The sequence below is a fragment of the Ips typographus genome, linkage group LG2, assembly GCF_016097725.1.
Source record: "Ips typographus isolate SLU linkage group LG2, UJ_Ityp_2.0, whole genome shotgun sequence".
NCBI classification, from domain to species: domain Eukaryota; kingdom Metazoa; phylum Arthropoda; class Insecta; order Coleoptera; family Curculionidae; genus Ips; species Ips typographus.
This window is the reverse complement of record NC_138423.1, coordinates 14,874,994-14,887,715: the sequence shown is the minus strand read 5'-3', so window position 1 is coordinate 14,887,715 and position 12,722 is coordinate 14,874,994. Positions and strand designations below refer to the sequence as shown.

Below are 12,722 nucleotides of genomic sequence, written 5' to 3'. Positions count from 1 at the left end.
TACACAGAAAGTATCAAATTTATAAAATGAAAAATCAAGCACTCACAATTTAAGTTAATAATATTTAACCATACATTTAACTTTTATAAAGATACAGAGGAATTATTTACACAACATGAACACTGTACCTACAGCTATAATATTTCAAAGTCTTCTTGATCAGACTGATCACTAAATCCTGAGAAACTCAAATCTAAAAATAATACAGAAGTTAACTAGATACAAATTAGTGTCAAATCAAATCACCTTCTGCAGTTGACTGCCATTCTTTAGGTTTTTCATATGTAATCTCAAAAAGTGGTTGTTCTTCAGGTTTGATCAGTTCATCTTTGATTTTCTGACACAGTTCATTAAACTCATCCTCAGTTTTGCAGAAAAAACACTGAAATTTCATTTCTCAGAACAAACTAATTTTTTTAAACTACAGTCTTACCACAGCCACTGAAGGATCCATACTTAAAATATTCATCCTTAAAGCATATCTACAGTGATAACTCATATCAGCATCTTTCTCTTCTAATGTATCTTTACTTCCAACTGAACAAGCTTTATGGGTGGTATGAGGGTCTAAGTAAAGCACTTCATTACCAACATAACCAATAAAGTAAAGGGCTGCATTTGGACGGCCTCCTATAACTCCTAAACTCTGTTTGAAATGGAAACATTTCTACAAATTGTAATGTGATAATTTAAGAAATTAAATTGTAACATTTAAGCACCTTTAAACCTTCAGCATAAATGCTGTTAATGTCTGAAAGGCCTAATCTTAATGGTACAATTAATAGTAGAGGTTTCCAGTTTGACTTGGAAAAATCACTAGATGAGGAAGTAACACACAAATTTCCTGCAATTCAGATGTAGTAGGTAATCAAAATTCTGGAATAATTTAAAAACTTACTAATTTCACTTATAACAATCACATTATCCAAAGCTACATGAATTGCAAGGGAATCATCTTCATCAAATTTCACTAGCTTCCTAACAGAATTTAATACAATTTACAGTTTACAAAATGTTTAAAAAAAAACTCACTTTAATACTTGAGCTACAGTGTTGGGACCAAACCATTGGCCTACTTCTTTTCCTTCTGACACTCCCATACTGGCAATTTGGTGTATTGAAAATGGGGCTTTTCGACTGTCTTCAAACTTTTTAACTATATTGAGGTAGCCTGTATCTTTAGTATTTGGAGACCATAGCCAATCTCTACCTGAAAACTCCTCAGTTACAAAACAAACTCAACAAAACTGCAAAACAAACCTAGGTTCAAAGTTATTAAGGCTTGCCCCAACACCATTTGTCCACATCTCAACATACACCCCCAACCTTTATCAGAAGTTTTTCCATCACTACCTCCAATAGGGATAAAGTCTTTACGGTAGGTGAACCACAATTTGGAAACAATGTCTTGCCTTATTGAATTCAAATCTGGAAAACTTTGCCACTTAAACAACAGATCCCACTGATCAGTTTTAAGGTACCATTTATAGTGTTGTACTTTTTTCCTAAAAGCCACAAAGGTTCAGTGGTCTGCGGAATATCGTCCGGGTCCTGGGACGCTTCTAAAACAGCCTCAAACATGCAATCCATTATGTCCCTTGTGGCGTTACACATATCCAAAACACCAATAAAATTGCATTTAATTTTAAACGTCTGGGTTTGACGTGTGCTACTTTTATGTTTTTATCGACCACAAATCATAGGATATTTGAGGGCGAGAGGTTAGTTAGATAGAATATAAACAAAAATTAAATAATTAGTAGAAATGTGATTACTGGATATGAGTAGTAAAGTTATCAACTGATGTTGATTGATGACATTGAATTAAACAATAAACAGTTTGTCACGTGCCTACTTTCTTCATTTTGGTAAGCAATCACATGATCACTACTTGTTCAGTCTAGATTCTAACAGTTTTTTGACAGTGACAGTAATTATAGGTTATGTTTATAAATAATTTTTAAAGTGTTTATTGTTATTTTATATCATTTGTTGTTCTATGGAAAAATCTCATATTTTTACATAGTGATTTGCCCAAAATGCCTCAAATGGAATATTAAACTTCCAGCTTTGAACATATTTTAGATTTTACAATTTTCAGTTTTTTTCTTTCAAAAAATTAGGTACATATTTTTGTGTTAAAATGATTTATTTGCTTGTTAATGTGTCAAATGGTAAGTATTCCTTTAATGTAGCTTATTACTAGTTAAACTACTTTATTATAATTGTAGGCAGTATCATTTATTTGCCTGAGCAAGGAGAATGTACTGTGGGCAGAAAAAACTGTGACATTTTACTTCTTAATGACCAATCTATTAGCCGACTGCATGCCAAATTTAGGATTAAAGTAACTATTCTATATGTATTGCAAGAACAAGTAGCCACATAGCACAATTTCAGGAAAATGAAGTGACTCTTGAAGATTGTAAATCAAAGTATCAAACCCAACTTAAAGGTGTTAACCTAACCCCCCTGGTGGAAGTTAAGCTAAGTCACCAAGATTTGATACTGTTTGGAACACTAAATAGCAAGTTTCAGTATGACTTTAGCTATATCACAAACCATATTTAGTGTTTATAAAACTGTCTTTTACAGCTTTGAATGTTACCAGTTTGTTGTTACTTCAAGTGTGCTAAACAACACTGCAAAAGATACACTGAAACAGAACCTTCCTAAATGTCAAGGCAAATATGTGGAGAAATGGTCAAATAAATGTACTCACTTGGTGGTTAATGAGTTTATGCTTACCATCAAAGTGCTGTTAGCACTTATAGAAGAAATACCAATTGTTACCCCAGACTATTTTACTGAATATGGGGAAAGTGTGGAAAGTGGTACTGAACCACCTGACATAAACAAGTTTAATAAGCCCCCTATAACTGAACAGTTGCTGAAGTCAGATTTTAAATATCAGTATGATTCAAGAAGAAGGCACTTATTTAAAAATAAGATTTTTGTGTTTTTGAAAGCTAGTAGCAGAAATCAAATGGAGGATGTTATCAAAGCTTGTGGTAAGCAGGTACTTCTTTTTTCCTAATTTATATAAAACTTTGTATAAAATGTGGAGAGATTGTTAATCAAAAGTCCTGCACTTATTCACAATATGTCTACCTATTTTAAATTACCTAATTAAATAATGATTTATAATAAATTTAAACTTATGAGGACTAAATTAATTAACCAGAGGTATTATTAATAATTGTTATGTCATCAAAGAGAAGACATTTTTGTGTATGGTTTACAAAAATTTGCTGCACTGTTTAACAAGATTTGAAGTATTTGAAACATTTAGTTCATTACTAAGATAAGGTGGGTTTGGTAAATATGTATATTTTGAGCACTATGTATTTTATTTTGTTGCACACTTATCACAGTTTAAGGAGCCCATTTAATGAAAATTATGATTACTGCAAAGTCTTATTTTGATTGACATGCAACCAGATTTTCCAACTGGGGGAGCTCCAAATTGGCGTAGTAAATGGGTTTCTTTAGAAATTTTGAGCTGCTAATTGGTCAAAAGAAAAATACTATATAATACTATATATTATATCAAGTAATTTTGCATATATGAACTTATCATAAGAAAATTTGTCATTTTGTGTTGAAGATTGAATTGTCAATTTCATCTTTGAAGTATCAAAGAGCTTCACAGTTATTATCACTTTGATTGACTAAAGTAACTGTGGCTAAATCAACAATCAAAGGTAAATAAACTGTTAAGGGGTTACTCACTGCCCATTATTTGGGTCAAAAGATTGCCTCCCCCAGAAAATCTCCTTAGATTTACTCAGATCACCCTAGATCTCTTATAATTCTTCAGATATCCTCAAAAATCTTCCCGTTTTTCCCTGATCTTTTCAAAATATCTTTAGATCTCCTTAATCACCAAAAAATATCCCCAGAAATTTTTTCTAGTTTTTTAAGGTTTATTGTTGTATGTCAAATTAAATTAAGATAAATCTGAGATCAAAAAATAGTTTGATTTAAGTATAACTTGTAACAAAGTATCTGTGATTTGTTAGAAAATGTCAAGAAAAATGCTTTGCAATATCAACAAAGATTACATTCACGAAAGTTGACGACCACGTGACAAATGCAATTTTCTCGTATTTTACCGGGTGGGAACTTTCAAGGTGGATTATCATTGGGATCTTGGAACCTTTTTTTCAGATCCTTGAGATGGTTAACCTTGTTTTTTCTTGTTATTGATAAGGAAAATACAAATACATTCGAGTCAAAAAGTTAGTAGTAAAACCAAAGTAGGTACATGGCAACAACGCAATTATTCATGTCATAATATCCTCAGAATCTCCTCGAATTTCCCCGAATCTTCCCAAATATCCTCAGATTTCTCTGAATTTCCTCAGATATCCTCCTCTTGGAATGCAAAATCTCCTTAGTGACTAACCCCTCATAATATTATGTTAAGTAATAATAATTATGATCATTATTATTATTATTAATGTAAAGACATTCCAGGAGGAAGTTGCATATCATGGGAAGAAGAACCAAAATCATTAAATGACATAAATAACAGCCCCACAGAATATGTATTCATTAAATCAGAAAATGACCAGCAAAATGAAACATTTGACAACATGATCAAAGAACTAGCAAAACAAAACCAACGGCACATTCCAATGCAAGAAATCGCTTTAGCCATCGTGCAATGTTCTTGTGAAATGAATTGCAACCCGAATTTCAATAAAGCCTCCACTGTGTTTGCGGTACAAACCCAAAGGAGACGCACTCAAGTTGTGTTGGCTGGTGAAACTCAATTTCAGTCGCAAGACCTGCAAAGCAACCCTATTAAAACGGAAAATATTATACCTCCAACGCTGGAAGATGACTGGGTGCTAGATTATCAAATAGAGCCAGTTCGAAGTAATGTTGAAGTTCCAGAAAGGGGAATTAAAAGGGTTTTAGAGGTATCCCCCCAAGAAAATGCCAAAAAAAGTAAATCAGAAAATAGTACAATGAAAATTAAGGATTTTACTGGTGGTTCAAAGTCAAAGTTGGATGTATCTGTTAAAGCAGGTTGTTCCAGTGCTTCCACTAGTTTCAAAGTAAGTAAGAATATTATTTTTGTCAGAAATAAGCCAACATAAGAGTTAATATTTGTTTTCAAATGTCGTTGACTTAAAAATGGGGTTAACAGTTTAATAATCTAACATTTACTCGATAAGTAATATCACTTTTTTGTCCTTATGTAAGGAAGTGTCTCGACCATCACTGAAAAGAAAACCAAGCGAAAGTCTCCAAGATGAAACCATCACAACTTCAGATCCGTTCAGCGGCATTAAAATTCCGGCGCGTAAACGTCCTAACACCAACGAGGTAGTAAATCCTTTCGCCGTGCTTACGATTCCAAAGAGGGAGAAAACAACATCTGGAACAGCGCTGACGGAGAAAAATCCATTTTCGGACATCAAAAATTTGATTAAGCCACCCGAACCGAAACTCGTCAAAATCGAGCAAGACCTCGAAAATATACCTCCAGAATCGTCGGTTTCAAGGAGAAGAGTTGAGGCGTGTACGACCTCTAACACCACAAGGAATACGACGACCAGTTCGATTGTAAACGCCAGTTGGAAATCGAAATCTACGATTTCCAGTCAGGTGATGATTAAGGAGGAGGATCCGGATTTGGCCGCGATATCCAAAGCTTTTAAGGGTTGTGTCAGTATAATTGTGTTTAAACCCAGTGTCAAGACGCGGATTGTTTCTCAAATGCTTACTCCGGATGGCAGAAAAAACTTCAAAAAGTTTAAAAAGGTAATACTTGTTCATAGAGGTGAAATTGTTGGTTAACATTGATGATGCGAGGGGAAGATGTCAAAATATTAATATTTTGAAAAATAATGTGTTTTATAGGTCAAATGTTGCCCTCTACGTGTTTTTGTTAATAATGGGCGTAAATTTACCATGACCGGTTATTTACCGGTAAGGTAAAGTAAAATTCAGTGTGACAGAAAAATGTACTAATTTTACCAGTAAATTTATGGGTCTAATTGAAATTTGCCAAAAAGATATCATTTTCCTGTCATAGCTATCATTAATTTAAAGTCATACATTTAAATTCACTAATATTTGCGCCCCCTGTATAGTAGCGGCAGTGACGGACTGTGTAATCTTCTGGGATGAGTTTAGCAGTTCTTTACGAACATTTTTCCTCTCTTTAATTTTTTTTTTCAACTTTCACCGTTTTTGAATTATTTTGCAAAAACTGGTTTGATGCTACAAACTTTCAAATCAGTTGAAATTATGGTTTGAAATTTCAGCACCCTGTAACTCGGTTATTTTTGGGAGTTCAAGGAGATTGAACCACTCAAATTAACCGCCTTGAGCTCCCATTTTCAGTGGGGTAAAGAAGAAAATTCTATCTGAAAAATTGCGGACAGGGTGATCAAAAACAATCACCATACTTTTCATGCACACCCTGTATATTTCAAGTAAAAACGGTCCTGAAAACTTACGGTGCTGAGTTAAGGAATTGATTAAAAACTTTTGAAACTTTTTCACCATTTTCGAGTTTAGCAAAAACTGGTTTGATGCAACAACTGGAAATTGTGGTTTGAAATTTTGAACACCCTGTAACTCAGTAATTTTTGGGAGATCAGGGTGGTTCAACTACTTAAAAGTACCGTTTTGAGCTCCTCTTTCCAGTGGAGTAGAGTAAAAAGCTCTATATTAAAAATTGCGTACAGGGTGACAAGAATAATGAACCATAATTTTCTTTCACACCCTGTATACTGGAAGTAAACTTACGGTGTTGGTTTAAGGAGTTGATTAGAAACATTTTTTATCTCCTGCAAATTTTTCGTAACCTTCACCGTTTTCGAGTTATTTAGGAAAAACTGGTTTGGTGCAAAAAATTTACAAATCAGCAAAAATGTGATCTGAAAACACAGTTTAAAGGACAGTCAGGGACAAAATCGCCTATAAAACCCACTTGGAGTGGCCAAGTCATGTTTTTAAGCACATTCTTGGAGTCCTTATTAAATTTCCTATCTGATGACATAAAAAAAACACTATAAAATCGAGTACGTCAGAAAGAAAATCTCTGTCAACATTTGAATTGTCAAAAATACAGTTTAAAAGGACAGCCAAGGATAAAATCGCTTGTAAAACCCCATTGGAGAAAGAAACTGTCAGTTTTAAGCACATTTTTGGAATCCTCATTAAATTCTCTATGTAATGAGATAAAAAACGATTATAAAATCAGGTAAAAACAGGGAAAAAAATAGTGTTAAAGTATAAACTGTCAGAAAGACGGTTTGAAAAGACAGTTAGGGACAAAGTTGCCTGTAAAACCCAGTTGGAGTGAGAAAATTACTATTTTAAGCACATTTTTGGAATCCTCATTAAATTCTCTATGTAATGAGATAAAAAACCATTACAAAATCAGGTAAAAACAGGGACAAAAATAGTGTTAAAGTATAAACTGTCAGAAAGACGATTTGAAAAGACAGTTAGTGACAAAGTTGCCTGTAAAACCCACTTGGAGTGAGAAAATTACTATTTTAAGCACATTTTTGAAATCCACATTAAATTTCCTTTCCAATAACCTGAAAAAACGCTACAAAATTTGGTACGGTCAGTGAGAAAAGTGGTGTCAAAATTTAAACTGCCTGAAACACGGTATTAGTAATTTACCGATCAAGTTTTTCTGGTAAAGTAAAATATTTACTTTACCGGTAATTTACTCATCACTAGTTTTTGTGCTTTTAGTAGAGAATAAATTGGTTTGTGAGTAAAGTAGATGGCAGAGCTGGAATAAGTAGTCACCGATGCTACTTTAAGTAATAAGTAGTAAGTAGCCATAATTTCAAATCTACTTGAAGTATTAAGTATAAGTATTAAACAAATATACTCTCAAGTAATAAGTAAAGTAAATTGAAACATTTGCAGTACAAGTAATAACTAAACTATACTTGAAGTACTTTGAGACATAAGTTTAATTTTATCACTACTTAAGTTGTTTCAGTAGTACTTGACTACTTACAAATTAAAAAGAAGTTCTTAAGTACCTTGAAAACATACTTTTTGACAATAATCTGCGTAAAAATTGGTTATTTGCAGGTATAATTTATTACTAGCGTCCTACCTAAGACGATGTGATAAATATAGATGTGCTTGTTATGATTTCTTTTACTTATTTTTTTAAAATTACTTTTACCACTAAACAAGTACTTCTTAACAGTATGCAAATATTTTTAATACCTAAAAATACTTTTAAATTTACTTAACTAGAATAAAAACTTTCCAATACAAATTATAAGTAATAAGAATTACTTATTCTAATAGACATTTTTTAAGTAATAAGTACAAGTATTTCATTTAAAAAATACTAGTAATTACTATTGAAAAGTATTCCATTTTTAAAAGTATTTCAGTAAACTACTTAAAGTAACAAAACTACTTATTACTTTACTTCAAGTACAATTTGGTACTAAGTAATCCAGCTCTGGTAGGTGGTAAAAGAAAAAAATCGAAAACACACTTTTAGTGGTTAAAATTGATGAGTTTGCATAAATTATTTTGTTTACTAGTGATACTCTTTATTTTTTTAAGTTGGATACTGCTTTTTCTATTAAATCACTGTTTTTATTGTTTCAGGTTCAACCATTGCATCCGCAACAAGTAGTAATCCATGCAGGAATGTTGCAAACATTCGAAGCGGACCCTGGTAACTGAGAACCTCATTCCATCATAATGTTATTACTTAATACTTAATGTTGTTTACCTGGTGTTTTAAATTTTAATTACTTGTAAAGATGTACGACCATCCGAACAATACAACATACAAGTAATATATTTTGTTAATAAATATATTTAGTTTAGTTTTTTGGAATAAGTAACATTACTAAAAAAAACACCTTTTCTAATCGAAATTTGAACTCATTTCAGTTGCTTGCGACGTCTAAAATTTGCAGGATTGCAAAGCTGTCCGCATAACTTCGTTTTGAGGTTCACAGTTGAAATTATTCCATTCATGTCATTGATAACTCTCAAGATTTCCTTCTCTTGGTCAAGGTTTAATGTGAAGTCGGAAGGGTTGTTGTGGTAACCGCACGCTCCTGGAAACGCAAAATGTTTGAAAGTGTAAAAAAGGTTATCACCTAATGTTTGTTTAACCTGTCACGATATCGTACGTTGCTGTCCTTTCACGGACGGTGTTAAGTGCTTTACATAATATAATTGAAGAGTACAAGGGAAAAGCTATCAGAGGCTGCTTTTGAAAAAAAAAGAAAAAATAAAATAAATACACTATGCAACAATAAATACTCGTACTAAGAAATACTATACTAATACAATAAGAAATGGCAAATTTTAATAGCAAACTACTATTTTGGTATAGGAACTGCTAAGTATTTTTTGTTTATTGTAACAGTTACCATATTTTTGAAAACTGAAATTTTAATTTTCTGTATGGAAACACACTTCCTTTCTTTGTCTGTTTTTTGAATAAAAAGAGTTGGGTATTTGTAGTAATAGTATATTTTTTAGTCTACAAACTTTGTTTTTCCTATTCCCACAAACATGTTCTTTGTGACTTTGATCTTTTTTCCCTGTACTCTTCATTTGATAGTGACATAACGTTTCGTACTAATTTCTCGACTACAAATTACGCTTTTTACTAAAAATCTACTATTAGACGTCAGGAAGTTGCCTTTTTATAGCCGCTTTTAGAAGGTCCGTCCAGCACAAAGCTGATAGAAAGGCTGAAGTATTGGCTTTTCAAATTAAGATCGCAGCGCCATTTAAAACGTTTCTAACCTAACATTATAAATAATATGACAGTGTCACTTCATATTTATGAAACCCAGTGCTAAATTCCTAACCAAAATATGCCAAAATCAAGGTAAACAAATTAAACAAAGGGAGAAATGATAGCTGGAATGTCTGTTTTCATAACTGATCACCAGAGGGAGTATCTCTTATCTTGAAACGCCAATTGGCAAAGTTGTCTCATACGGATTACTGACGTCAAGCAAAATTAGGTGTTTTGGCGCGCGTTTGAATCATCTAATTGTTCTGATTCTATTATTGTTGTTAAGTCTACATGTTTATAGTTCTAATGTGCATAAGTAGGTATATGTTTGAACGAGTCTCTTATTACCAGGTCTGCTGTATGCTGAGTTTAGTTACGGTGCAAAGAGAAGCAACAGACTAAAATCATCAAGTGACAACCTTCATACAGCAATGTATGAAGATTGTCATTGAATGCAATTTTATTATTTTTTTATTATATTTAATTATGCCGGCTGTCCCTTCTTGTTAAATAGCTATTCCTTGATATGAACTTATGGCGTTTTAGATTGGCATGTTAAGTGCAAAAACAGTATATTGCCATTCTGTTTCAATGGCATTTGATAAAGCAGGGTATAGATATGGTAGATGGCACTGATGAGACCGTTGCACACGTCATCAGTGAGTTTAAAAAATCCATTCGTATTGGCGTTTCAAGATAAGAGATACTCCCTCTGGTGATCAGTATTGATCAAAGTTTTGGGCATTCCATCTGCTGTCAGTTCTCTGTTTGTTTACGTTGATTTTGGTTAGAAATTTAGCACTGGTTTTATAAATATGAAGTGACAGTGTCATTTTATTTATAATGTTAGGTTAGGAACGAACAGGTTGGCCGATTTTAGTTCAAATGGCGCTGCGATCTTAACTTGAAACGCCAATAGCTAAGCGATTAGTTGCTGGCTATAGCGCTTTCTCTTTCTCACACAGTTATTTAACGGAGGCAGATGTTATATCAGACGTGACCTTGTCAATACTGGTACTGGTTTTTAAAGAGTTGTGTCACCGCCCTCTGTACAGGAAAGCCTAGAATGTTACTTTTAATGGCGGCATTAGCGGTTTTTGTTTTGTACACAAACCTATGCAGATGCAGTAGAAAATATGTTTTTTTAAATTTTTTCGTGTAGTTGATTAGAAGTTGTGAGTGAAAAATCAAAGAACGCTTCATTCCTGATCCAGATATGTATAGATATGGCTTTTTATACCCAATAAAGTCCAGCCAAAGCAAGTTTGGTTAGAACCCTTTGTCCTGGAAAGTACAACAAACTAATGTGAAAACTGCTCAATCAAAGAAAATTTAGATATCCTTGAAGCTAGGTAAGCAAAACTGGTAAATGGGTTTTATATTATTACCAAGACCTTTCTTTTAAAATGTAAATGTGCCAATGGAAGTTCTAAAAGCTGTCCTGTTTATTCAGAGTAAACCTTTGTTGTTCTCAAAATGCAGGCGGCCTCAAAATGAAACACATACCTATGTATGTAAGAGGCAATATGTTTACTGAATGAGAAAGCATATTGTACTTATCACTGAGTATTGTGTTGGAGTAAAATCATTCCAGTTCAAAGCTTTCAACCACTTTTGGGTTCCAGCAGGGTCTTTTGGAAAGTAAAAGACTGACACTTTTGGGCCTTTTACCAAATTGCTTTTACAATTTGGCAAACAACAAGTGGACGGCATATTGTAGAGGCAATAGAATTTAAGTTAAAAAACCAACAACAAATTATAGAACAATGAAGGAACAATAACAGTAGTATTTTAATAACACAATAAAATGAACACAAACTACACTTTCACTAGAACAATAAACATATAAACAACAATGTATAATAGCAGACAAAAATTACTTTGGCAAGTAATCCCAAGTCTTGACTTTAAACCTTAAAAATTAATTTAATCATCGAAAAACTCCACAATTTCCACAATACAAACAAATGCAAACTGTCAACCACTATTTCGGCCATATTGGAATTTTTGGCACACACATTCTTGGCTTTCTTGTACAGAGGGCGGTGGTTGTGTGCATTTTTGACAAATTGCGAATGAAAACGCCGTTAATAACAAAAGATGGAGCAATTTTTAAAAATGGTCGCATTCCTTTAAACGATCTATGGAGCGAGCAGAGTGTGATGACATAATGATGTAATTTGACAGTTTGTCAAAATATGATTTTGCCAAATTACGTCATTGTGACGCTCATCTGCTCGCTCCACGAATGCGACTAGTGATTCAATAAAGTTTGGGTTTTATTGATAAATAAATACATCTGGCCACGCCATAAGAAGTTTTACATAACTCACCTTCGAGATCTTGAACAGCATTCCAAAATTGCATTCCTTTCAAAACGCCTGCGAATATCGTTATTTCGTGTCGGTTCAAAATTTGACTAACGGTGTACGTGAACAGAATCTGTTGCATTTTGTCGAGCGCCAGCCAATTTGCGAACAGCTCCTGCATGGGCTCGCCTAACGTTCGTTTTTATGTTTTTTTTTTTTGGAAACTGTGGTGTGCAAAAATATACTTACACTTGTGGGTAATGTAACAAACACAGCAGTACACGTTGTGCATGAAATTTTCATCGTAGACGTAAACGGCTTTGTTGCTGGACATTTTCGTGTCCGTTATTATTTGGATTAATCGATAATATGGACGGAAAATGCGTCTTAAAACTGCGCAGTGTGCCAAATGGTGCCAATTCGAATTCGTGCCTCCTGCTTAGCACCGGAAATTGCTTGTAAATGTCAATGTCAAAGTCAACTTCATATGTCAGCCTGGAAAATAAACTGTGTCAATGAACTCGACTTACTAGAGAGGACACACAACACAAGTAAAGCCGATGTTACTACTGTGGTATATTTTTCATTCTTTCAATACCAATAATGGAAAATTAGCAGTCAGAAAAATATACATTTTA

General features: G+C 33.3%; 3 protein-coding genes across 3 annotated transcripts; 1 reads left to right on the top strand and 2 right to left on the bottom strand.

The window, feature by feature from the left end:
- Atg4a (Autophagy-related 4a) lies at nucleotides 1-1,809 on the bottom strand. The gene is made up of 8 exons (XM_081974045.1): nucleotides 1,482-1,809; nucleotides 1,261-1,428; nucleotides 1,033-1,210; nucleotides 899-978; nucleotides 720-844; nucleotides 434-667; nucleotides 247-382; nucleotides 1-193 (listed from the first exon to the last, which is right to left on the bottom strand). The coding sequence occupies exons 1-8, from the start codon at nucleotides 1,612-1,614 to the stop codon at nucleotides 135-137; spliced, it is 1,113 nt and encodes a 370-aa protein (XP_081830171.1). The 5' UTR covers nucleotides 1,615-1,809; the 3' UTR covers nucleotides 1-134.
- Nucleotides 1,810-1,953: 144 nt separating this feature from the next.
- Nucleotides 1,954-8,832, top strand: nbs (nibrin). Its single transcript, XM_081974044.1, has 7 exons — nucleotides 1,954-2,174; nucleotides 2,232-2,347; nucleotides 2,401-2,537; nucleotides 2,596-3,011; nucleotides 4,480-5,066; nucleotides 5,215-5,775; nucleotides 8,620-8,832. Exons 1-7 carry the CDS (start codon nucleotides 2,144-2,146, stop codon nucleotides 8,695-8,697), a joined length of 1,926 nt encoding a protein of 641 aa, XP_081830170.1. The 5' UTR covers nucleotides 1,954-2,143; the 3' UTR covers nucleotides 8,698-8,832.
- On the bottom strand, nucleotides 8,816-12,556 carry LOC145725334 (uncharacterized). The gene is made up of 3 exons (XM_081974049.1): nucleotides 12,334-12,556; nucleotides 12,109-12,273; nucleotides 8,816-9,080 (listed from the first exon to the last, which is right to left on the bottom strand). Exons 1-3 carry the CDS (start codon nucleotides 12,416-12,418, stop codon nucleotides 8,902-8,904), a joined length of 429 nt encoding a protein of 142 aa, XP_081830175.1. The 5' UTR covers nucleotides 12,419-12,556; the 3' UTR covers nucleotides 8,816-8,901.
- Between the last annotated feature and the right edge of the window lie 166 nt (nucleotides 12,557-12,722).

Excerpts from the sequence above, each read along its gene's own strand:
- Atg4a (XM_081974045.1), bottom strand. The coding sequence starts at position 1,614 with ATGTGTAACGCCACAAGGGACATAATGGATTGCATGTTTGAGGCTGTT. Across the intron at positions 979-1,032 it reads ACTGTAGCTCAAGTATTAAA|GAAGCTAGTGAAATTTGATG; the intron begins GTGAGTTTTTTT and ends AAATTCTGTTAG. Across the intron at positions 194-246 it reads ATGGCAGTCAACTGCAGAAG|ATTTGAGTTTCTCAGGATTT; the intron begins GTGATTTGATTT and ends TATTATTTTTAG.
- nbs (XM_081974044.1), top strand. The coding sequence starts at position 2,144 with ATGATTTATTTGCTTGTTAATGTGTCAAATG. Across the intron at positions 2,175-2,231 it reads GCTTGTTAATGTGTCAAATG|GCAGTATCATTTATTTGCCT; the intron begins GTAAGTATTCCT and ends TTATAATTGTAG. Across the intron at positions 3,012-4,479 it reads GGATGTTATCAAAGCTTGTG|GAGGAAGTTGCATATCATGG; the intron begins GTAAGCAGGTAC and ends AAGACATTCCAG.
- LOC145725334 (XM_081974049.1), bottom strand. The coding sequence starts at position 12,418 with ATGTCCAGCAACAAAGCCGTTTACGTCTACGATGAAAATTTCATGCAC. Across the intron at positions 12,274-12,333 it reads TTGTTACATTACCCACAAGT|GCGAGCCCATGCAGGAGCTG; the intron begins GTAAGTATATTT and ends AACGAACGTTAG. Across the intron at positions 9,081-12,108 it reads TGCTGTTCAAGATCTCGAAG|GAGCGTGCGGTTACCACAAC; the intron begins GTGAGTTATGTA and ends TTGCGTTTCCAG.